Source organism: Dromaius novaehollandiae, chromosome 7 (assembly GCF_036370855.1).
Source record: "Dromaius novaehollandiae isolate bDroNov1 chromosome 7, bDroNov1.hap1, whole genome shotgun sequence".
NCBI classification, from domain to species: Eukaryota; Metazoa; Chordata; class Aves; order Casuariiformes; family Dromaiidae; genus Dromaius; species Dromaius novaehollandiae.
The window spans coordinates 37,726,101-37,747,960 of record NC_088104.1 but is presented as its reverse complement, the minus strand read 5'-3'; the positions used below and the strand labels follow the sequence as shown (position 1 = coordinate 37,747,960).

The 21,860-nt window shown below is 50.8% G+C and overlaps 2 protein-coding genes across 3 annotated transcripts in view; one reads left to right on the top strand and one right to left on the bottom strand.

The window, feature by feature from the left end:
* Positions 1–6,895, top strand: part of CCNYL1 (cyclin Y like 1) — a 47,033-nt gene extending 40,138 nt beyond the window's left edge. For both annotated transcript variants that reach the window (XM_026111128.2, XM_064515221.1), the window contains 2 exons: positions 2,080–2,242; positions 5,116–6,895. In XM_026111128.2, coding sequence (XP_025966913.1) covers positions 2,080–2,242; positions 5,116–5,232 — 280 coding nt within the window. In that variant the 3' untranslated portion in view covers positions 5,233–6,895. The remainder of the gene's footprint in view (positions 1–2,079; positions 2,243–5,115) is intronic.
* A 2,939-nt stretch (positions 6,896–9,834) lies between these two features.
* Positions 9,835–13,507, bottom strand: FZD5 (frizzled class receptor 5). The gene has a single exon (XM_026092348.2). The coding sequence runs from the start codon at positions 13,419–13,421 to the stop codon at positions 11,664–11,666; it is 1,758 nt and encodes a 585-aa protein (XP_025948133.2). The 5' UTR covers positions 13,422–13,507; the 3' UTR covers positions 9,835–11,663.
* Between the last annotated feature and the right edge of the window lie 8,353 nt (positions 13,508–21,860).

Here is a 21,860-nt window from a genome sequence, read left to right as displayed (position 1 = left end):
CGGAGAGGGCCTGTCTGCGAGGACTGGTGCCAGGGCTTGTTTGTGGCTTTGCCCTTTGCCTCTACATATCTAGAATGGTTTCTCTAACTTGATGCATGCTCTCGTTCAGCCACTGCAAGCCAAGCATGGAAATCATATGCCTGGCAAAAGGGTTTATATCAGTTTCCGTTCACCCAGTTTGTGTGTGTGCGTGTGTGTTTTTACACAAACGGTGGATCATAGCCAGGCATCCCTTCCAAAGGCTGCGTACGTGCACCTTCGCCCCCCCAACCACGTGCACTCCCTACCACAGCTGCCTGTTAGCCGTGTGAGCTGCCTGGCACTTACGGAAACTACTCGTGTTAAAGTTTGTTAAAGGATATGTGGTGCAGGTCTTGTGATTGGCAGATTAGTTAAGTTGCCTTAGCCTCTTCCTACTTAAGATAGGTAAAGTGTTCATCTTTTTTGTTTCCACCTCAACGCCTTTGTCCTTCAAGCAAAGTAAAGTTTTGTACTGATTTTTTTTTTTAAACTTATTTCTAGTGGGGAAAAAATCAAAGGAAATTAAATGGATATTTGGAAGTCCTCCTTTATCAAAACTTGCTTGCTTTGATGAGAGTGAATCCATAATCACTCACTGAAAAATTAACTCTGCAGCTGCTAATCTTACTATGACTGCTTGTAAGGGGACACATGCTGTTCATTCTTTCAGCTACATATATTTGTAAATAAGGCATAGGAAACACATGGGCATTATGCTTTCCCAGGTTTTAAACCACTATTAATAGACTTGTTAATCCAATGAAGAATTGTGTTTTTACACAATTAAAATGTATTAGTGTAGTCAGTACAAAAGGGCCAGTGAAGAGCATTTATTCATAGAGTAAATCAAGCTCTGATCAGCTGATCATCAAAACATTATCTGATTTACATTTCTATAGGCTTATGACCATATGAACAGGAAATTAATTTTGGCACTAGGTTCAATGGTACTCAAGTCCATCATGCTAGCAACAAGCACAAAGCAGCTATTCATATTAAGACCCGCCAGCCAATACAGGACACAACCTGGATGATTCCTTGATTTGTTTCCCCCCCTCTGATAGGTAAAACATCCATTTTAAAAGCTCCCAAAAAGCAAGAACAACCTTGGCACTGAACCTTTGCAACTTATCTTCTGGTGTATTCACAGTTGACTTAAATAGCTACTAAATTCTGCAAATACAGGTCTGTAACCAATAGAAACATGAGTTGTTGAGAGTTAATGTTGAACTGAATTGCTTGTTTTGGGTACCACCAGTTTCTTTTAGGTTAATTTGTAGGGAAAAAAAAGTTTTGTCTTCTGTAGAACATCTCCGATGTACTTGACCACAGTACAGTAGCTGAAGCAGCCTTTTTCACGTCAGGAGTCTCTTCCCACTTTCCTCCAAATACTTTGCTCTCTGGAAATAGACTAGCGAGTTAAAAACTGGACAGCGCCCTTTGACATTGTACTTTGTTATCCTGCCTAATGCTATTGAGGAGAAAATTCCTTCTCCCACCTAATGCTGCTTATTTATTTATTTATTGGAGATGAATCCATGTTGCTTCAAGAGGCTTTTTTCTGTGAGATAATAGCAGCAGCTCTTCATAGATCCATTTGTTGCCGTGGTGATCTGCCTACTCCTTTTGTTAGTCCGCCTCTACTTCAATAAACCCCCTTCCTGTTATCAGCCTGGTGAAAATGTCTGCAAGTTCTTCAGAGCTAATAAACAGCATACATCACTCCTTTCATCTGATCACTATAGCGTGGGGCCGGGCGGGCCGGCGCGTGAATTGTACAGCTGCACTAATGGAACTCGGCCGAAGGAGCCTCCCAGCCGCGGTGCGAGCGCGCCACAGCCCAGCACCTCGCTCCCAGCCGAGGTGCCAGGGCCAAAAGCTGCGCCTTGTTGCGTGCGCTACTGAATGAACGGTCCCTCTAGAGCAGTAATGCAGACTTCCCAGTGACTCTTTCAAAGTTACTAGTTTGAAAATAAATTGGAAGTCTCTGCAGTATTTGCAACCAGCTAAAGCAGTATTTTTCTTTTCCTTTGTCTTCTGTCCCTTTACTCCTCCTAGGAATGAGATGGAAAGACACTTCCTGGAGCTGCTGCAGTTTAATATCAATGTTCCTGCCAGTGTTTACGCCAAATACTACTTCGATCTTCGCTCTCTAGCAGATGACAATAACCTGAGCTTTCTGCTGGAGCCTCTTAGTAAAGAAAGAGCACAGAAACTGGAGGTAATGGGCTGAGGTTGGGTGAGCAGGGGACTCTGTGTGTATGTATAGTAAGAGCATCTGTTGCTAATCATATTAAGTGGTGGTTAGAAAAACTAAAAAGCTTTTAGATTAGTGTATTACAGGCTAATTTAACCTTTTTATAACTGGCGTTAGCACTTTTAAAACCACATCTTATAGACTAAGTTAATACTCTGAGGAAAGGGCGGAAAAGAGATTATGGAAGTCTGTCTAGCAGATCACTAAATAAAATGGATGCTATTTTGGGAACCATAGTTCAGCTAGGCTACTTAAGACTGAAAGGATTAGTGTCATATGTAATGGATTGTCTGTCCTTCCCTGGTCACAGTCTGTATTCCAGGCACCTAGAGACAGTCACACTCAGACCTTTCTAAATACTACCAGCTGAAGGTTTCCCACTGCATCCCACTGCACAGCTGCTTTTAGATTTAGGGAGAGAGCTCTTACTGCTCTCATGGTTTATTAAACTCATGGTTTAATAAACCATTTGTTTGGGGACAGCTGCAGAAATAACAGTATGTTTCATTTAACAACTTTTAGAACATTACCTTTCTAAAGAAATGTTGCTTTAAGGTAAGCTTTTGGAATAGTGGCTTCTTAGCAATACTTCAGAATGCCCAGAGGAGTATAAATACAGATTACTGGCCTTTTTTTGCTAGATGATGGAAAAAGCTACCCATCCGTGAGTCCCCACAGTGTTCTTTGGCACAAAGGCTCATTTAAAACAACCTTAACTTTTGCAGCATCAGTCTCTCCTCCTAGTTGCTGGATATGTGTAAGACATTTTGAAAATATCTAAATTACCTGGGTTCCCAAGCAAAACTTCTTGTTGGATCAGTGCAACCTTTCATCTGTCCAGGTTTAATTGATGACCGTGCATGTTGTTTTGTTGACCTTTCAACAAAGGCATTAATGCAGGCCTTATGTACACTGATACCACAGCCCCTTTCAAAGAGGGGTGTGCTGCGGTACTCTTGGCTTATATTGTTCTATTGTCCACCCCCAATATTTCTGCCAAGTGTCCTTTTTTTTTTAAATTTGTCCCAGAAGTGGTTGAACTTTGGAAATAAGGGTGTTCGCGCTTGGTCCTTTGGAATGCCAGGTATGATATGCCTATGAATTCCTCTATTTAAAGTTAAGCAATGCAACTCTTCTGCTTTGTCTCACCCTTGTTACTTGCACTTTAAGCTAACACTGTCATTAATTGTAAATGTGGTTGTAGGGCAGTTCATATTCCACAGGAAATTGTTTACTGAACTGTTCAGTGCCCAGGCATAAGTGGATGATTTACAGATTGTGAACCTGTTTTGTTTCTTCTTTGCTCGTATTTGGGGGTCTGGTATTTAAAAACCAAAGTAATTTTCAGTGCAGTATGTGATTTGCCATAGTGTACTTACTAATGCATGTATGTAGGGCATTTTGGTTTTAATTCTAAAACATGTGATAAATATTCAAGCCATTTGCTTAACTTTTTTTAATCCTGCCTTTGGGTTTAGAAGCACAGGAGCAGTTGATAGGAGCCTGTGTGAAAGAGTGAATTAGTATTCCAGGGATTGAAAACTGATTTACACCATCTGGGGGACTGGGGCTAAATGTGTCAACACAGGTTGCTCTATGATTGATGTGCTAGCATTAAAACAGGATGGAGAGTCTGTCTGGTCTTGCACCGGGAGCTCATGCAGCCAGTGTCTCAAAGAATGCCACTCTTGAGCCAAATGCATGCCTCCAGAAGGTCGGCAGAAATAAATGTAAATAATTATTTTAAAATACACTTAGGAGTTTATTCATGCTCAGAGTGCTTTTCACCTTTTGAACTTCCAGCACACTGGGCTGTGCTGAATGGGTGCTGCCTTAAAGGGAAGGTGGAGGCTTGTAGCTGATTGCAGGACTCTGAAAGTTCATCTGGTGATAGATGGTAAATTATTAATGGAAGTAAATGTTCAGAACTGAAATTTAGTTCAGCCTTCTCTTACTGGTATCCTTATTTATTTGCACTGACAGTGCTTGGAGGCTGCAATGAGACGTAGGCCTTGCAGGTGAGAACACAGTATTTTTCTGGACAGTCATGTGTCCTTAGGATTTAAATAATAAGGCTTGATGCTAGAATAGCTGCACCAGAATAAATGCTGCTTGACTAGCTAAATAAGCAGAGCTGGAGCAAGCAAAGTGGCTGAAAAAGCAGTTAAATACTAGAAGTTGTGCACATGTGCAGCTATTCAATAGCTGTGTTAAAGCATCATGGCTAGTGCTGTGCCACTGAGCAGCGGGCTTCCCTCCCTTCCCCGGCCTCGTCGGGGCCCTGCTGGTATGGGCAGGCTGGGGAGCGGGGAGCAGGGAAAGCGAAGGTAAAGCCGGGGCCTAGCAGACCTTCCTTCGCTAGAGCCGCTTCCACTGAATGGCCAAGTGCAGGGGCCAGGAGCAGAAACCTTTTCAGCTTTAGCCTTTTCTCTCATATAAACAGTGTGTGCGTTTTTGTGCTGTTAAAAAAACCAAATATCGGGCTTAGCTAGTAGATGCAGTTTTGAACATAACTTGTATAAACTGATAAGTAGATCTAAGTTTTCCATTAGATAGTGAGAATGATGTAAGACCCTTAGGTACAGAAATCACTATGCTTTTTAATGTCTTCACTTCTGCCATATAGGATTCTTGCTAACATGTGGAGAGAACTCTCAATATTTTCCCCTCCAAAGTCATGCCTATTTACTGTCATTCGAGGGAGAAAGCTAGTAGCATCAGAGAAAAGTACAGGGCCTGAAGCGCCTGCCCTGTTGGTTACTACACTTGTAAAAGCTTCCTTGAAATGTTCAGACCCTTCTAATGTGTGTATTTTTCTTTTTTGTATCTGAACCCAGGCTATCTCCCGGCTGTGTGAAGATAAATACAAAGACTTGTCAAAAGCTGCTATGAGACGATCTTTCAGTGCTGATAATTTAGTTGGTATCCGCCGTTCTAATGCCATCCTCTCCTGAGGAGAGAGAAGGGTGCAGCACCGTGAACCAGCAACCCTATGAAGCGGAGGAATACCATCACTCCATGCACACAAGCCAGCGGTGATGGTGTCTTCCAGCAAGAGGAGGAGAGGAGGGGTAAAACTAGCCAAGGGAGCCCAGAGCTTAAGGAGTATTCTCAGTGCAAAAGATGAGACCTTTGTCAAACCAAACTCTCCTCCTTTAAATGTATCCAGAGGTGCAAAAACAAACTTTTCTCGATCTCTCCCCCACAGATGTTTGCTTACTATGTAGGCCTATAGCTGTGAACTCTTGAGGTTTTTAATAATGAGTAGTTTTAAATTTTAGAATTTAAACACTAACAACGTGACTATAGTTACAATGTTCTTCCCTCCTCTCCCCTGTCATCCAGAATCTCACTGCATTTGTCTTTCAGGTCAATGCAGTGTTAACAAAAACAAAACAAAACATGGGACTCTTAACAAATTATAAAGCCACTCTGGAGCTGAAAAACTGTAGCATAGACAAGTGTTGACGGCTTTTCCCTGGTTTGGCTACTAAAAGCTGCTATTATTGGTGATCTGTTCATAACCAAGAAGCTGCCTAGCAGGAAGGAATCCTAACTCTGCACCAACAACTTACTCCAGTAGGGATTGTCAAAAGACTTTGAATGTTTTGACTGGGAGCAGAGAAATGGTTTTACGTATTGTTAAAATATATAGGGTCCATGCTGCATTTCTTGTGAATTATGGTGCTTCTCTCATTTTCTGATACTTACTATTGCTCTGGAAGAGATGCAATCTGTGTATTTTTCTGAGGCATTGAATGAGAAAGTTGGTCTGGAAACATCATCACCATCTCAAACAGTGTAGCAATCCAGTGATGAATGGCATGTGTGCAGCACTGCTTCTCGAGCTCTCCTGCAGATCTCTTGTGCTATATACAGTGGAGTTCCTAAAGCTGATATTGTGCATCCATCCGGCTCTTCTTGAATTTTTTATTTCCTGGGAGGGATTTACATTCATAATGAGACAGTAATGAGTTTAAGAATCCTGAACTACCTAACAGGGTAGATTAAGAAATCTTGCATTCAATTGAGAGTTATCAAAAAAATTTCCATGAAACACAAATCTTTCTTTTCTTTTTTTTTTTTTTTTTAAAAAGTTGATTTGACCTTGTGCAACTACTCTTCTTGAGGCTTGGGTTTTGCTCTCTCTGAGACTTTGGAATGGAGCTGACTTTAAGGCTCTGAAACTAAACTCTAAACAGGATAAGTATTATTAGACTCTTCCTGTTACAAGTCTTTGTAATATCTTCCCCTCTTGGATCCAAATAGATTCTAGGCAGTTTGTCCTAGGAGCAGATCTCACTCAAAATGGCACAGTTTTTGTGCACCACTTCTTCCAGCCAAGGTCCAGAAACTTGCACAGAATATCGAGTCCATATGCAGAGTAAGGGTGCCTGAGCGTATTAATCAGTGTGGCTGCACTCAGCTGTTCAAATGATGCATATAGGCTTTTATGGTATGCAAACATGCCAGCCCCTGGCTCTCAAATCCACGGAACATGGCGCTTCAGGTATTGATCACAATTCAATTTTGAAAATAATGCTACATCTTCAGGTGGTTTTTTCCTTTCTCATGTTTGTATTAAAAGAAAAGCTAATAAACTCTATTTTAAATAAAGTTAAAGGTGACGTGTGTGCTCTTTACCATTGTGAATGTCTCGGGAGCCAGTAGCAGAGCTCATTTGGCAAACATGAGCTGCTTGGTGCGCAGTGTTGGGCAGGGTGAAGGCAGGCTGTGCCTTAGGTAGTTGCTTTGCTAGTCCCACATGCTATCTGGACTTAGAATTTGACCCAAGCTGGTCAAATAACGAATTGCTGACAGTTTCTTTGCACTTAAATGGCCTGCAAGTAGGGCCAGTCTTTCTGGAGGAGAGGTGCCTTCGTTTGAGCCCTCCTTGGAGCCCATTAGAGTGGAAGGTACAAGTGACCAGCTCCTGGATTGACGCGTGACCTGATTGCAGACGAGCCTTACCACTGCCGCGTGCCCTCAGCTCGGTGCGCCAGGCTGGATGTGCTCCGCGGCTGCCTGACACGCAGCGTCCGCAGGTGCAGCACCGAGGTGCTCAGCAGCAACTCGTGTCACTCACCTTTTTTTTTTTTCCCCCAAATGTGATGGAGGTCCTGCCCGCTAATCTGGCTGGCGGGTGTACGACAACGCAAGCTGACGGCTGCTTCTGCCAGCAATGCAGCCTCCTAGAGACTGCTGCTAACAATTGTGCCTGCAACCTTAATTGGCTTCAGGTTTACTGGAGCATAACCCAGAGCATTTGCCAGACTGGATTTTTTGATCTGTAGGGCTCCACTACAACATTAACCTCTTAAGAGAGGAAAACTGGCAATACCCTTGTTCGGGAGAAGCCCTGCTCTCACATTTAACTTTCTGGTCCCCCCCCCCCCCCCAAAAAAAAAGAATCAGAACCAGGAAAACAAAACTAGTAGATGTCTTAGGTTAAACAATAACAAGTAAAACACACAGGTCCCTTTTGAAGGGAAGAAGAGTGATGTTGTTTCCAAGGGTATTGGAGTTAGGTGGTTCTGCTAGAAGACTGAACTTCAGGTTTTTTTTTTTGTTTTTTTTTTTTCCACTACTCTATATGTTGACAGCACGCCCCCCCCCCCCCCCTTAAAAAGTCAAGAGGAAGATTAGAATCATAGTTAATATACTAGAAGTAAAGCAACTATTATCTTCCTTTCTGCTCCTGGGCTAGAGCAACAGCCACAGGATTACTGTGCCTTGTGAATGGCACACTCCTTTCACTCTCCCCAACAGCTGAATAGTATTTAATCTCTGTTGAGGTGACCTCTGGCTGTATTTAGTCATAGGGCAGTACTCCCAAACTGGCGGGACACTTGTTGCCTATATAATAGCTACACTGTGGACCAGCAAGAACAATGTCAGCACCAGCAAGCCTCAGCTGAGCAGCATGTGCTAGCGATCAGCGCAGGCCAGCAAGTCACTGATGTGTTTCTGGGCTGCTGCGATGCCCTTTGGATTGGGCAGGCCTTTCCCTTTGTGTACAGGGCTGTGTATTTTGTTTCTAAGGGAATTTTATATGAGAACTACTTCAGAGTGGGTTTGGCAGTTGAGAGGACAGGCACTTCAGCAGTGGCATAAATGTCAAGAACATCTCTTCTGGCTAAGAATATGGGCGTCCAGAATAAGCTGAGCAAGCGGAAGAGGCCGTAAGAGCAATTGAGGCAAGAGCTCACACAGACGGCTGCCAGGTGTGTGCGGTGCGGGCCAGTGCGGGCTGCCTTGTTTGGAGATCGGCCCAGCAGGGCTGCTGCCCCCACCCAGGGCTGGCATTTCCCACGGCTCGATACTGCAGTGGCATTGCTGAGGACTGACTGTCCGTAATCGGGGAAAACTGCACTTGCACCAAGGCGCATGACAGCATGCGCGGCACTACAGGCGGCTGTAGACAGGAACGTACATTCCCGTACTAATTCGCGTGCGCTGTCGAGCTCTGGGGCACAGTCCGGGACAGCGACCCACAGCACCTGCCCTGCCCTGGCTCACGGTGCTGTGTCTGGCAGCCGCGCTGCCCAACTCCTATTTACCGCGAGCGCCTGCCACTCGCCAGCAAGAGCCTGGTGCTGAGCCAGCGCCCCCGAGGGCCGCCCCGCACACGCACGCAGAGGGCCGCCGCGCACACGCACGCACCGGGCTCGGGCTGGGTCGCTACCGGCTTCACCTGCGCTGGTGCGTAGCAGGGGCTGCGCCGGGCGCGGAAGAAGCGTGAGTCAGGCCGGGCCGCCCGCTCCCCACCGCCTTATCGCCGGGCGCTGGAATGCTGCTTCCAGGTAAGCGATCCTATCTGCTGGGACCTGGTGTGTGCCTACACACCTAGCCAGATAGCACAGTCCTGCACCGTGAGTCACCGCTGAGCCAGCCTTAACCCCTTGCGCGCCTTCCCCGGTGCCTTCCCCGGCACGAGAGCGCGAGCGCACAGCGGATGGCAACACAGGCGCTTGAATCGGAGGGCAACATCCTACCTGACTCGGAGCTGTCATCTGCTCGGCCTGATAAGGATCAAAGGGCAACTCCTCCGTGCCTGAGCTCAGCGCAGGGCGAGGACCTGATACTGCAAAACGCCAATAAAAGTTGATAGTTAATCCTCTCCTGCCAGAGAGGCGCAACCTTGAACTGTCAAGGAACCGGCCCGGCAGAGAGGGCTCGGGCCCCAGCCCGCAGCGCCGGCTGCCTCTACGGCAACCTCAGCACCTCAGCACGGACACACGTGCCTGCACCCCTGGGCCACCGAGCCCGGTGCCACCGCGGGCTCTGGTGCGTCCCGGTGGCACAGCCCCAGCTGCACGAGCCCCCACGCAGGGGCAGAGCTGCGCTGGGTTAACGCACACGTAGCAAGAGATCCCGGCACCACGCAAGCCCCACACGATCCCCACTGACAAGGCCCCACACGTCCCTCCACACACGCCTCCCCTCTCCCCCAGCCTAAGTTTTTATTGCAATTCATCATCTCATATAAGCAGGAGCAAAGAAAACAACACACACTTTTTTTTTTCTCTCTCCTCATAAATAACTAATCTCTATACTTCTCTTTGAATAAAATTTCTTCAGCTTTTCACAAAATATAATACAGTTATTTAAACGAAGTTGAACAGCATCAGGAACCGAAGAGGCAAAAGAATGACATGTAATTTGTGCACAGTACACAGGACACCAAACAACAGCTCCTTCCCCACCGGCTGTAACTCGGTGCTCAGGAGCCAGGCTCGAGTACAAGCTGATTGTATCAACCTACCATTAGATCAAAGCTGAACATGGTCTCGCATTTTTCAATAGGCAACAGTTAATCTTAGATTAAAAAAAATAAAATAAAAAATAAAAGCTTTACACAGTCAGTTACACTTAAAAAATAAAATCTTTTGACGCGGTTTTGTTCATTGTATTGCAGGATGTGTGTTTAGCTGTATCTACAAAAGGCACTAGAGAAAGACGAGTCCGGCGAGGCGTGGATTGGAGCAGTTCGGAGTCATTTAATGCCCTGGATTACAACACGAGACTACCCGCAGCGTCTCCGCGCCTGCACCGCCTCGCCGATGAGCACACACCTGCCCCAAACCCGTATCGAAGGTCACTACAGCCCCGTATGTACAAAACAGGCCATAACACAGCTATGTACAGTCTGTAACAGACGGCGGTGCAGTTCTGCCCGGGATGAAGCACTGCAGCGAGCCGTGGCGCGAGAGCGCGGACATGTGCGTCTGAAGTTATTGCAGGGACCCACGTCCCTGCGCTGCCGGCGGCTCGGCCCGTCACGCCGCAGAGACGCTCGCGCGACGGCTGGGCAGCCCCCGCTGGGCAGCCCCTCGCTTCCCGGGCTTTGCCTTTACAATGGAGGTGGCCGAGGGCGCCGGGAGCGAGCGCGGCTCCCCGCAGCCCTGCCGGCAGCGGAGCTGGCTGCTGCTTGCTGCCGCTCGAGCGTCCGGGTCACGGTGCCGCTCTTGAAATGGGCCAAAAGGGACGTAAGCGTGCTCTGGGAGGTTACGCACGTGAGCACCGTTTTGGGGGGGAGAGGGAGGGAAAAGGACCTCGGGTGCTTTCAGGAGAGGGCTGAGGGCAGCCGCCGCGCATGAGCCGCCAGCGTCCCCGCGGCCGAGCCCCCTCCCCAGCTGCTGCTCGGCGACCTTGGCCCCGGCCCCCTGCGTCCTGCTTTGCAACCCGGCGGTCACCGGTCACCGTGCCGGTCACCGGTCAGCGTGCCTCAGCGTTACGCGCCGGCTCTGCCCGCGCTCGGCTGCTGCCAAACCCGGGGAAGCGAAAGGGGCTGCCGGAGCTGGGGCACAGGGAGGACGAGGGCTCTGCTGGGTTTCCCTAAAGCCACCGCCGGCTCTCAAACCCAGCGCGCTCCCGCAGAGGCACCTCTTGGAAACACAGCAAGGGCTGCTGAAGCCGGACCGCTGACAGACCCGGCTGATGCCCAGCAAAAGCCACCGCCTGCTTCCGAAGTGCCCCCAAACGCACACGCGCTGCCCGGGTCAGAAGCAGCCCCCCCACCCCGGTGACGCCGGCTGTGCCCCGCTCAGCCCCGCGCCGCGCGGCAGCGAGCCAAAGCCGTGCCCCGGACCCCAGCGCCGCGCCGCCCGGGCAGGCGACCGCAGAGCGCGCAGCGCGGGGGCGACGCCGGCGAGGAACCGGGCCCGCGGCAGGAGCACCGCCGCCCCCGGCCCCCTCTCCCGCAGCCCCGGGCCGCTCCGGCGGGGCCGTTCCCCCCGCGGCGCCCGGGCTCGTTTAGCTCCCCCCAGCCCGGCTAAGGGGCTCCGGCGCTCCCCGCTCCGCTCCCGCCGCCGCCTCCTCCTCCCCGGCGCGGGCCCCTCCGAGCCTCCCTCCCGGCGGTGGGGCTGACAGCGGCTCCCTCCCGTCACACGTGGGACAACGGGACCTGCTTGTGGTAGGGGGCCAGGCTGGGCAGCGCCGTCCTGCCGGCCAGCGCGGGGCTGGCCTCGCCGCACACGGAGGCGCCCGCCGGCTTCCTGCCCCGGCAGCAGCGGGCCGAGAAGCGCCTCCAGGACTCCAGGGTCTTGCCGGACCAGATCCAGACGCCGGAGGTGATGCCCACCACGAGGCACATGAAGTACTTGAGCATGAAGATGGCGTAGTCGGGCTTGGGGCGGTGGGGGTCGCCCGGGCAGGAGCAGTTCTGCGCCCGCTCCCAGGCCTCCCGGTTGTGCTGCTCGTAGATGTAGCAGGCGATGACGATGGTGGCCGGCACGGTGTAGAGCACGGTGAAGATGCCGATGCGGATCATCAGCTTCTCCAGCTTGTCTGTCTTGGTGCCGCCCTGCTTGATCACGCTGCGGATGCGAAACAGCGAGACGAAGCCGGCCAGCAGGAAGAGGCTGCCGGTGAAGAGATAAACCACCAACGGCGCCAGCACAAAGCCCCGCAGGTTCTCCAGGCTCTGGTTGCCCACGTAGCAAACCCCGGCCACCGGGTCGCCGTCCACAGAGCTGAGGGCCAGCACGGCGATGGACTTGGCGCTGGGGATGAGCCAGGCGGCCAGGTGGAAGTACTGCGCGTAGCCGGCGATGGCCTCGTTGCCCCACTTCATGCCGGCAGCCAGGAACCAGGTGAGGGAGAGGATGACCCACCAGATGGAGCTGGCCATGCCGAAGAAGTAGAGGAGGAGGAAGACCACGGTGCAGAGCGCGGGGCCTGTGGTCTCGTAGTGGACGTGGTGGTGCTCGGGGTTGCAGGCCACGCTGGCATGCCCTGCCACCAGCCGCACGATGTAGCCCACGGAGACGAAGAGGTAGCACGCGGAGAGGAAGATGATGGGGCGCTCGGGGTACTTGAAGCGCTCCATGTCGATGAGGAAGGTGGCCACGGTGGTAGAGGTGGAGAGGAAACAGAGGATGGACCAGAGGCCGATCCAGAAGGTGGCGAAGGTCTTCTCGTCCTGGGTGAAGTAGGGCTGGTAGCAGGGGATGGCGCAGTTGGGCACCTGCCCCGTGCGGATGCGGTTGTAGAGCGGGTGCGACTCCTTGGAGATGGGCACCAGGGGCGCCTTGCACTTGCACGCCCGGCCGCAGTCCGGCCCCGACGGGCGCTGCCCGCTCAGCGGCGTCAGGTTTTTACCCGCGTCCTTGGCGGGGCGCGTGGGCTTCCCGGCGACGGGCGGTGAGGTGGTGGCCTCGGTGCGGTTGTAGCCCATGCACAGCACCTCCGAGTCGCCCAGCACGGGCAGGCGGTCGCAGCTCATGCGCTCGGGCCAGGCGAAGCCGTACTGCTGCATGATGGGCGAGCAGCCGGCCTTGGCCCGCTCGCAGACGGAGCGGCAGGGCGGCAGCGGCTTGGCGTAGTCGGGCAGGCAGATGGGGGTGTACATGCTGCAGAGGAAGAAGCGCAGGTCCGGCGAGCACTGGATCTCCACCAGCGGCCAGAACTGGTGCACCTCCAGCCCGGCCTCGTCCTGCGTGTCGTGGTTGAACTGGTTGGGCATGTAGGTCAGGTTGTAGCCGATGCCCTTGCACATGGGCACCGTGATCTCCTGGCAGGCCGGCGCCTTGGAGCCGGCGCGCCCGGCCGCCGGCAGCCCCAGCAGCAGCGGCAGCCCCAGCCCCAGCAGCAGCAGCAGCGCCGGCACCGGCAGCCCCGCGCCGCCGCCGGGGCCGCCCATGGCAGCCCCCGCCCGCCCTACGGCCGCATGCCGCCCGCCCCGCGCCCGCACACCTGCCGCCGCCCGCCGGCACCGGCGCCGCCGCCGCCGCCGCCAGCACCGGGACCGCGACCGCGACCGGGACCGCGACGGGCGCCGCGACCGGCCCCGCCAGCGCCGCCGCCACCTGCGCTCTGGGGCGGGCGGGCGCCCCCGCCCCGCCCCGCGTCTCCGCCCCGCCCCCGCCGCCGGGACACGCCCCCGGACACGCCCCCGCCCCGCCCCGGGACACGCCCCCGGACACGCCCCCCGGCCGCGCGGCCCCGCCGCCGCCCGCCCCGGCTCCTGCTCCGGCCGGTCCGCAGCGGGGCTCCGCCGCCACCGAGCCGCGAAGGGGAGGAAGGAGGAGGAAAAAAAGAAAAAAAGGCAAAGGAAAGGGAAGAGGCAAAGAAAAGCGGGGAAAAAAGGAAAAGGGGGGGGAAAAGGAAAAGGGGGGGAAAAAGGAAAAGGGGGGGAAAAAGGAAAAGGGGGGGAAAGAAGGGAGCAGAAGGGAACAGAAGGGAAAAAAAGAAAAAAGGGAAAAAGAAAAAAGGGAAAAAGAAAAAAGGGAAAAAGAAAAAGGGAAAAAGAAAAAGGGAAAAAGAAAAAGGGAAAAAGAAAAAGGGAAAAAGAAAAAGGGAAAAAGAAAAAGGGAAAAAAAGGGAAAAAAAAGGGAAAAAGAAAAAGGGAAAAAGTGGGGGAAAGAGGAAAAAGGACCAAAGGAAAAAAAAGGAAAAAAATATCCCTCTCTCCCAGCCCGCGGGGGCCGAGGTGCAGCAGGAGGGCGAGTCAGCGCTGACCCGCGTTTGCTCCCCGGCGGCAGCGCGGGTGCAGAGGCCGCGGCCGTGTCCCCAGGCGCCCCGGTGCAGAGGCCCTGGTGCAGCCCCGCGAGGGCTCCCCGCCAGGCCCAGCCTCCCCGCGGTGGGCGAGACCGGCCGCGTCGCGGCGGGCGCCCGGCGGCACTGCGCTCCTCGCGGAGCTGCCCGAGGTGGGGCGCAAACAGCCTCCCTCCCATGCACGCGCGGCAGGCACCGGAGGCCAGCGCCAAGGAGCCAAGCCAGTTTTCGGGAGAGCCTCCCCTGCCCCGGGGGAGAGGCCCCGTCCCGCCTCCAGCCTGGGGCACGGAAAGGCACCCGGAGCCCACGACAAGCCACGACTGCTCCCCAGCGGGGACCTCCCAGCTCCTCCGCGTCTCCGGGCCCTCGCGGCTTTGGCCTGCGCACCACGGGGCACCGTCAACCTCGGTGCCGGACGGCCGACGGGAAAGCGCGAGTCCCCGCACCGCTCTGCTCTACGCGCTAAGCTTTGCCGATAACAGAGCTGTACCAGAGAGAGCTACGAGCCGCGCGTCCCTTTGAAACACAGCAGCGTATCCCTGTAGCCAAAGTCATAACTCCTAATTCTCCCCGACAATGAATTTCTGTGAACTAGGAGCCCAGCAGAAAGCAATCACAGACAGTTTCATTATGGCTTTCAGTTGATTATCCAAATTACAGCTGAGAGCAGAGGGCAGCCTTTTTATTATCGTCATTGCTGTACAATTAGAAAATGCTGATGAAGCTCCGCAAGAGCAGAATTTCTCATTTTTGCTGGTATTTCTCCTTTTTATAAGCATCCCCTTGGGCGATCTTGCCTTGATTTAACACACAACGGGGAACAGGTACGTAAGCGGGAAGGGAGATGAGAAGAAGGGGAAAAAGGGGCAGCTCTCCATTTCAGCTAATCTATCAACCGCTGTAGTCTGGTCCAGGTTTCACCACTCCTCCAGACATATCTAATTCTTAGAGCCTGGCTGTAAATAATGCTGCATTTGCTACACTGGGGACACATAAAATCCAATTAAGAGCCAGGTAGACATCTGTTGGCTTGCTCTGCGCTTCTGTTTCCTTTTTGCTTTTATGAATATGTAGCAGAGCAACCAGAACAGGATTAAATATGGTATAAGTGCAAGTACAGCTGATATGCTTGTTATTTATCTCCGTGGTGGTGTAGGAGAGTACGGTGCTTTATGTGCACACAGCACTTGCCGTAACGGTGCCTCTGAATGAAACCCTACCACGGCAAGCCCTGGCGAGACGAAAGACAAAGCGTTTCCCTTCCCTACGAACTTGCCGTCACTGTTAATAAATTCCACAAATTAATAGGAAATTGCTTTACCTTTAATCCCCGTGCAGCAGGTGTTAGCACAGCTCCACCGTACTAGGCAGATCAGCCGGGGAGCCCCGCTCGTCCCTCTCGCGGCTGCAGCCAGGGGTCCGGGCACGGGCTGTCCGTACGCGTTCCCGTGGATGTACCCTGATACCCTCCAGCCACTGGCGTGTTTTTCAGCTGGGATGGAGTGGTTCCTGGTAGGAAGAGAAAGCAACAAGGTGGTAAATATTTCTGCGTTTAGTTCTTTCTCAACAGCCTGCAGCGTTCACCTGGATCAACGGCCCTCGTGAGGGATACCGTGGCTTTTAAAACACTTCAGAAGGGTGCTCAGACCCTTCCGAAACGCAGCAGGCGCTGGGGCGAACGTCGTCCCCTGTGCTCAAGGGATTCAAAAGCCACTGGCTGGTGGCAGTGATTTAAGTCACTTCTCACCATGGATGCCTAGTTCAAATCCCCTTGAAAATCCTGAACTGCATCAATGTATGGTTTGCTTTTCATATATACCTGTATAATTATACACCTGAAAATATTGTGGGAAAACCAAACCATACCAAAGTGTAGCCATATTCAAAGCTAAAAGCCACGTGAAATGACACATTGTCTGAGTAAATTAATGCAAAACATAATTTCTAACTGCAACACAGACTTTAGCAACAACTGACAGGAGTGTTGTTGTTCGTAAAATGCTCGCGAAAGTACAGGTAAGTAATATCAAAGTAAAATCAGGAAGAAACACTGCATTTGAAGCTCATTGTGCTGGACTCGTCAGCTATTACTTAGCATCATTTGTATACGTAACTGTGTATCAGTGTGGGTAGATAGCATCAAACAGCCTCGCAGGAGGCCTGGGACCCCTTCCCGTCCGCAGGGAAGGAGCGTCGGTGTCCCGCAGCGCACGCGGGGAGGGCTGGCCCGGCCCGAAAGGGGCGCGCGGAGGCAGCGGGGCCGAGGGACGCCCCTTGCCCGGCCCCCCCGCACGGCCCCGGTGGCGGCGGCAGCTACCCACTGCTCCTGAAACCTCCTTGCTCTGATCTGCGCGCTGCCGAGAGGAGGAGAAAGGAGGCAGCGAACTCTGCGTGTGATCTTCTCGGTGGGTATGTTGCAGCCTGAAACTTATCAGATACATCGTTTTTGAAATATCACGTTGTGCCTTTTTTTTTTTTTTTTTTTTTTTTTTTTTTACCATCAGCCCTTGAAAAGGAAACAGTCCCCATAGTGTAGCTGACATGATAAATTAGTGTGGCCCTGGCAAAGCTCTCACTCTTCATTGGGCAAATACTTATTTATGGACTTTCAAATTGTAGCTTATGTAACAACATGGTGAGTGACTTTCAAAAAACCTCCACCATTTATTGACCTGATAGAGCCTAATGGGTCCTTCAGAGCAATTAGGATTTATTGTGTTAGCGTCTATTGTGTATAGAGACCATTTAAAAAACGTGTTATTTACCTAGAAGGCAGTAATGACTGTTTAAATACATACAGATAGATGGTTTCTGAAATGGTTGCTGCTCTATATATTGCAAAGAAGTTACTCCAAGTATTTTTCAGTTAAATACTTTGCTCCACTGAGATTTCCAGGCGGGGTGATTGGCCTGAACGTACATTTGTATGCTTATGGCTATAAGTGAATTTGAGCTGTCAGGAAACCTGCCAAATGAGCAACCCTGAAGCATGAAATCTGAGAGATGTTTCTTGACCACAGGCCCGGTGCCGACCCCCCTGGTGGTCTGAACAGCACGGGCTATTTCCCAGCTGAGAGCGCAGCGCACTTCCCACGGGCGTTTTGGCCTGTCTGAGCCAAATGTCCAGCCAAGGGGACCTTCACAGCGATGAAGCAGTGATTTTCGCCACGGCACATCCAGCCCACTGCTTGGGTGCGAGGTGGCCCTCCAGCCCTTTCCCTGCGACCTCCTGGGAGCCGGCACGCAAACACACAGAGGCCGGCTCCCTCATGCTGGTGGGCATGTGCACAGCTAACCTACGCCCGGCTCGCCGGCAGGCGCGGACGAGCACAGCCACGCTGCCTGGCCAAGACCCGCGCTGACTTACACACTGCCAGCCTCACCACGGGAGCAGAGCAAAACCAAACCCCAACTCATACGCAGGAGCAATCAAATTCCTCTATTAAATAACAATAATATAGGCTAATTACTACCAATGCTCTTTCGATCAATGCCATCTTTAAGTAAATATTTCCTTTTCTTACCTTCTCCATTGCCAGGAGATACCATGAAGGCAAGACTGCTCAAAGCAGTTCAGCTTTGGCACAATGCTTTCGTTACCATGCCTCACACCAAAATGTTTGGAAACTTGTTTCTATTTGTTTGCTTTACACCCAAATTTAAATAAAATCTGTAAGTATGCAGTATGTAAGTATTTCCAGGGGAAAAAGTACTAAGCAGTTTTCTAACCTAGCAGAGAGAGCCAGACTATAGGGACCTCTGGCTGAAAACACAGCGCCAAATACTTCACAGTCAGCATGCAACTTTCTAACAGTGCCAAACATGGCAAATTGCCTGGATTTCTAAGAAAACCTGTAGCATCAGGAAAAGCTAGGAGGTTTCCTGCCACGTAATGGAAAAGGCCTGTAAGCCCCTCTGCCCCAGGAGGACCAGAAGGGATCCTAGAGCTGGGGACGGGGAAAGCCTAGGGTTCCCGGAGCTGGTCGGGAAACGGGACAGCTTGCAGCCAGCAAGCAGCCTGACGAGCGCTTGTCCGTGAGATCCTGCCATGCTCTCAGAGAAAGTCAAACAGGAACGTGTCCAAGAAACAGCCTGTCTATGCTGAACTGGCACTTCACAAAGAAACCGCTATGGACATCTGTGGTCACGCGTGGTCCCTTCTGGCCTTAAAAATCTATGAATCTATGAAACCAGTATGATAACAATTGTCACTGCTAAGAGTGACTTCAGTCTGTGTTCAGACTAATCCATGTTCAGTCTGTTCTTTCCTGAAAATATAAATATTCATACAACCAAAACAGATTTCAAACACACAAACCACTTTGACTGAATTTCTCCACTGATCTTTCAACAGGCTGTGATCAAAATTTTCCAAATGCAGTCATTGGTTCTGGACCCACTTGAGGCAACCTTAAGGGATCCTTTTTTTCAGAAATGGTTGTGTGTCTGTCCTCTGGAAATCAGGCTCCTATATAGCATCCCATATTGGCCACCCAAGATTACAGGCAACCAAAAATCACAAATTGGTTGAAAATTTTATCCTTTATGCTTACTCATCTGTATTGTTCTTGAAGCAGAAACATTTACCTGCACTCCACACGTGCTGTACTTCTAGGTTTTCATGAATCTGCTGGTAAATACCAAGGCCAGAGACCTCCCCAGACAACGTCCTCTCTCTGACCTCTCAGGCATTCTTGCTAAGACCAGGCACTTCAGATTCCCGGTATGTGCTTTTGACATCCTTGAAGTGCTTGATGCAGGGCTGGAGGACTATTTGGAGCTAAGACGTAGACAGTCCTGTCATTCACATCAAATGAACCAAATTATGTTGAAATACAGATTTAAATCCCTGCATAATCAACATTTATTGGACACGAGTAGAAAGAGACAGAAATTGAGATGAAAAGGCAATTAGCACTAGCTGGAACTATACATGTTTTGATTACTTCCCTCTGCAAGTCATTCACGGGATAACGTAATACATAGGTCAAAGTGATTTTGGAAAGGATGTTGCTAGCAACCTTCAAATTCATGCTTTCATTAAATGTGTAGAATTAACAAACGCAAGTGAGCCACAGAGCTAGATCTTCAATAGCGACAGCTTTAACAAGAATTGGAGTAACAAAATTGGAGCACACGAAGAGATATGTGGGGCAAGGGAAGGCATCCCTGCTCTAAATCCTATACTCCACCGCAATGTGCAATACCGTCAAACATGCAATGATGTCACCCTGCCTGCAACATGACCTGGTGAGGCAAAAAAGAGCTCTGAAATATTTCCATCTTTCCACAAATGCTGCAGCAGGGTTACCAAAAATCTCTGCTGACCAGGGAGTGAATCCTGTAACAGGCTCTTTTTTTACCAAATGGATGCAGTCAAACTGGTTTTATGTAAGCAATAAGCTAACAAAAAAGGTAGGACAACTTCTACAGTGATGGATTTGGGCTCACACAGACCAGCATGTTCCTTATGGCATAAAACCGGCTGAGTAGCTTGGTTTGGCTTTTTGTTCAGAGAAGCCTGTCCAGCTGCAGCTGAATGCGCTCTCCATTTGCATGCATTTCCCTATGTTAATGAATTTAACCGTTCTGCTGCTTGGGGCAGGGAAGCGAGGAGCCCTTTTCCGTACCTCGCGGAGGCAGGCACTGCACTGTGCCTCAGCTGGGTGTACGCTAAGGAGATAGCATGTAAGCTTCCACCAGGCAACTGCGTTATCTGCCCCTCCTTGTGCCAGCTGCTGAACATACCTGCTGTGCAACAGCTGTCGGGCTCAACAACCACAGAACAAAACATGGGAAAAAGAAAAGAAAGTTCTCCCTGTTTCTGCAGACAGAAAAATGACATGAGTTGCTCCCGTGGCCACACACAGCTAGCAAATCAATTCTGACATCCTCAGTCCTTAGCTGAGAAAAGACTATTCTGGCTCCTGCATTGCTCTCTGTCTCTGCTTCACTTTGGCGTATGAGCCTGGTGACCACAGGCTGTAGGGCTGCAGGGCGGCATGTCCCCATGGTCAGGCTAGACTGACTGTCCTGAACCCCAGTTTTGTTCCTGGTAGATGTACAACCAGGACAGTAGCCCTGCTGCCTCCTCACCTTTGCTGCCAGCAATCCCTGCCTGCATCCTGATGGGACTAAACATCCTTTTGGGGGGGGGGGGGGGGAAGGGGAAGGGCAAGGTGAAGAGACAGTTTAATCCTTTCAGCAGAGAGCCTGCCAGTAACGTTGCTAATTAACACAGTATGGAAGTGCTGTGGTTGGTGTGAGACAGACACGCTCTGTGTTGCTAGACGGTGCCTTAAACCAAGTCACTATCTGTGTGAAGCACAGAGATGGCGAGGGCTCCCGATGACGTTGGCAGTGCGGGAGCATTGCCAACAACTCCCACTGAGTTCCCGGTGCCTGCCGTGCTACACTCGGCTTTGTGTGAAACCCATGATGGGATTTGGGGGGGGGAAGTCTCGATTGTAAATCCAGTTTTCACTGTCCTGATACAATCAAATTGATTCTGTATAGACACACAGAATGGTTGTGGTTTCCAGGCCAAAGAAAAAAGACTGGTGGTAGAGCCCTAACTGCATTTCCCAAACTTGTTCAGCTATCTTAGAGAGAGAAAAGTGTAGCTGAGAGAGGAAACTGGGAGTTGCTTCCAGTCTCCTCCTGAAAAGAGACTGCGCTCCAGAATTGTACACACACGTGAGTGTGTATCACTTCTGCGCACTACAGTCTGGAAATGTTTCCAGCAGAGACTACTGAATTTGGTGGCTCGCATCTGGTCTAATTTGCACTGAGTTGTGTCCACAAGAACTCAGCATGAGCTCTGTGGGGTCTCATGTTGTTGTGCTTGAAATCTGAATCTGGTCTAATATTCCTGGATCTAAGGAAAACTGAAAGCCAAATCCACCAACTGAGAATAGCTAATAAACTAACCACTAAGCCCCACCACAGCTTTTTCCCATAGATATTCTTTACCTTCAATCAGAATATAAAATAAAAGGAATCATGCATTATTTTGGGTCTCTATTTACTTTCCATTTGGGTTAAGATGCCTTGAATTTCCCTTCAATACTTAAGCACGTCTTTATGATATTAAACCTGGCTTATGGAACTTTTAACTTGGTGTACTCCTGAAAGCCACAGCCAGGTTGGGCCAAAACATGCTCTAAGAAATTCTGTAAGCCCTTAGTGTGACTGCAAGTTGGCTGGGAAGGGGCACTGAAATGAGGGAAAGGAGACTGCTGATGTTCACACTTTGATGGAGAGGGCAGAGTGAGGTTTCGTTTTCAACCTGAGCATATTCCTTGTAGCTACGAAGCCGACAGAGATGCTGTCAGGCCTTTGCCTAAACAGGTTGTGAAGACCTATAAACCTGATTATTTTATGAATAAAGAGGGAAACAAAGGAAGCAGAAGACCAGACGACAGTGGTAATCTCCACGGTTCTGCTGAGAGAAAGAAGAGCAGGCCATGGACAAACACAGCTCATCCACAAGGCGCATCATGCCAGGCTGCAAAAAGGGACAGGTCTGCTTTAAAGGTCCTTGAAACAGGCACAACGGTGATTCCAAAATCATACCCATATGTCT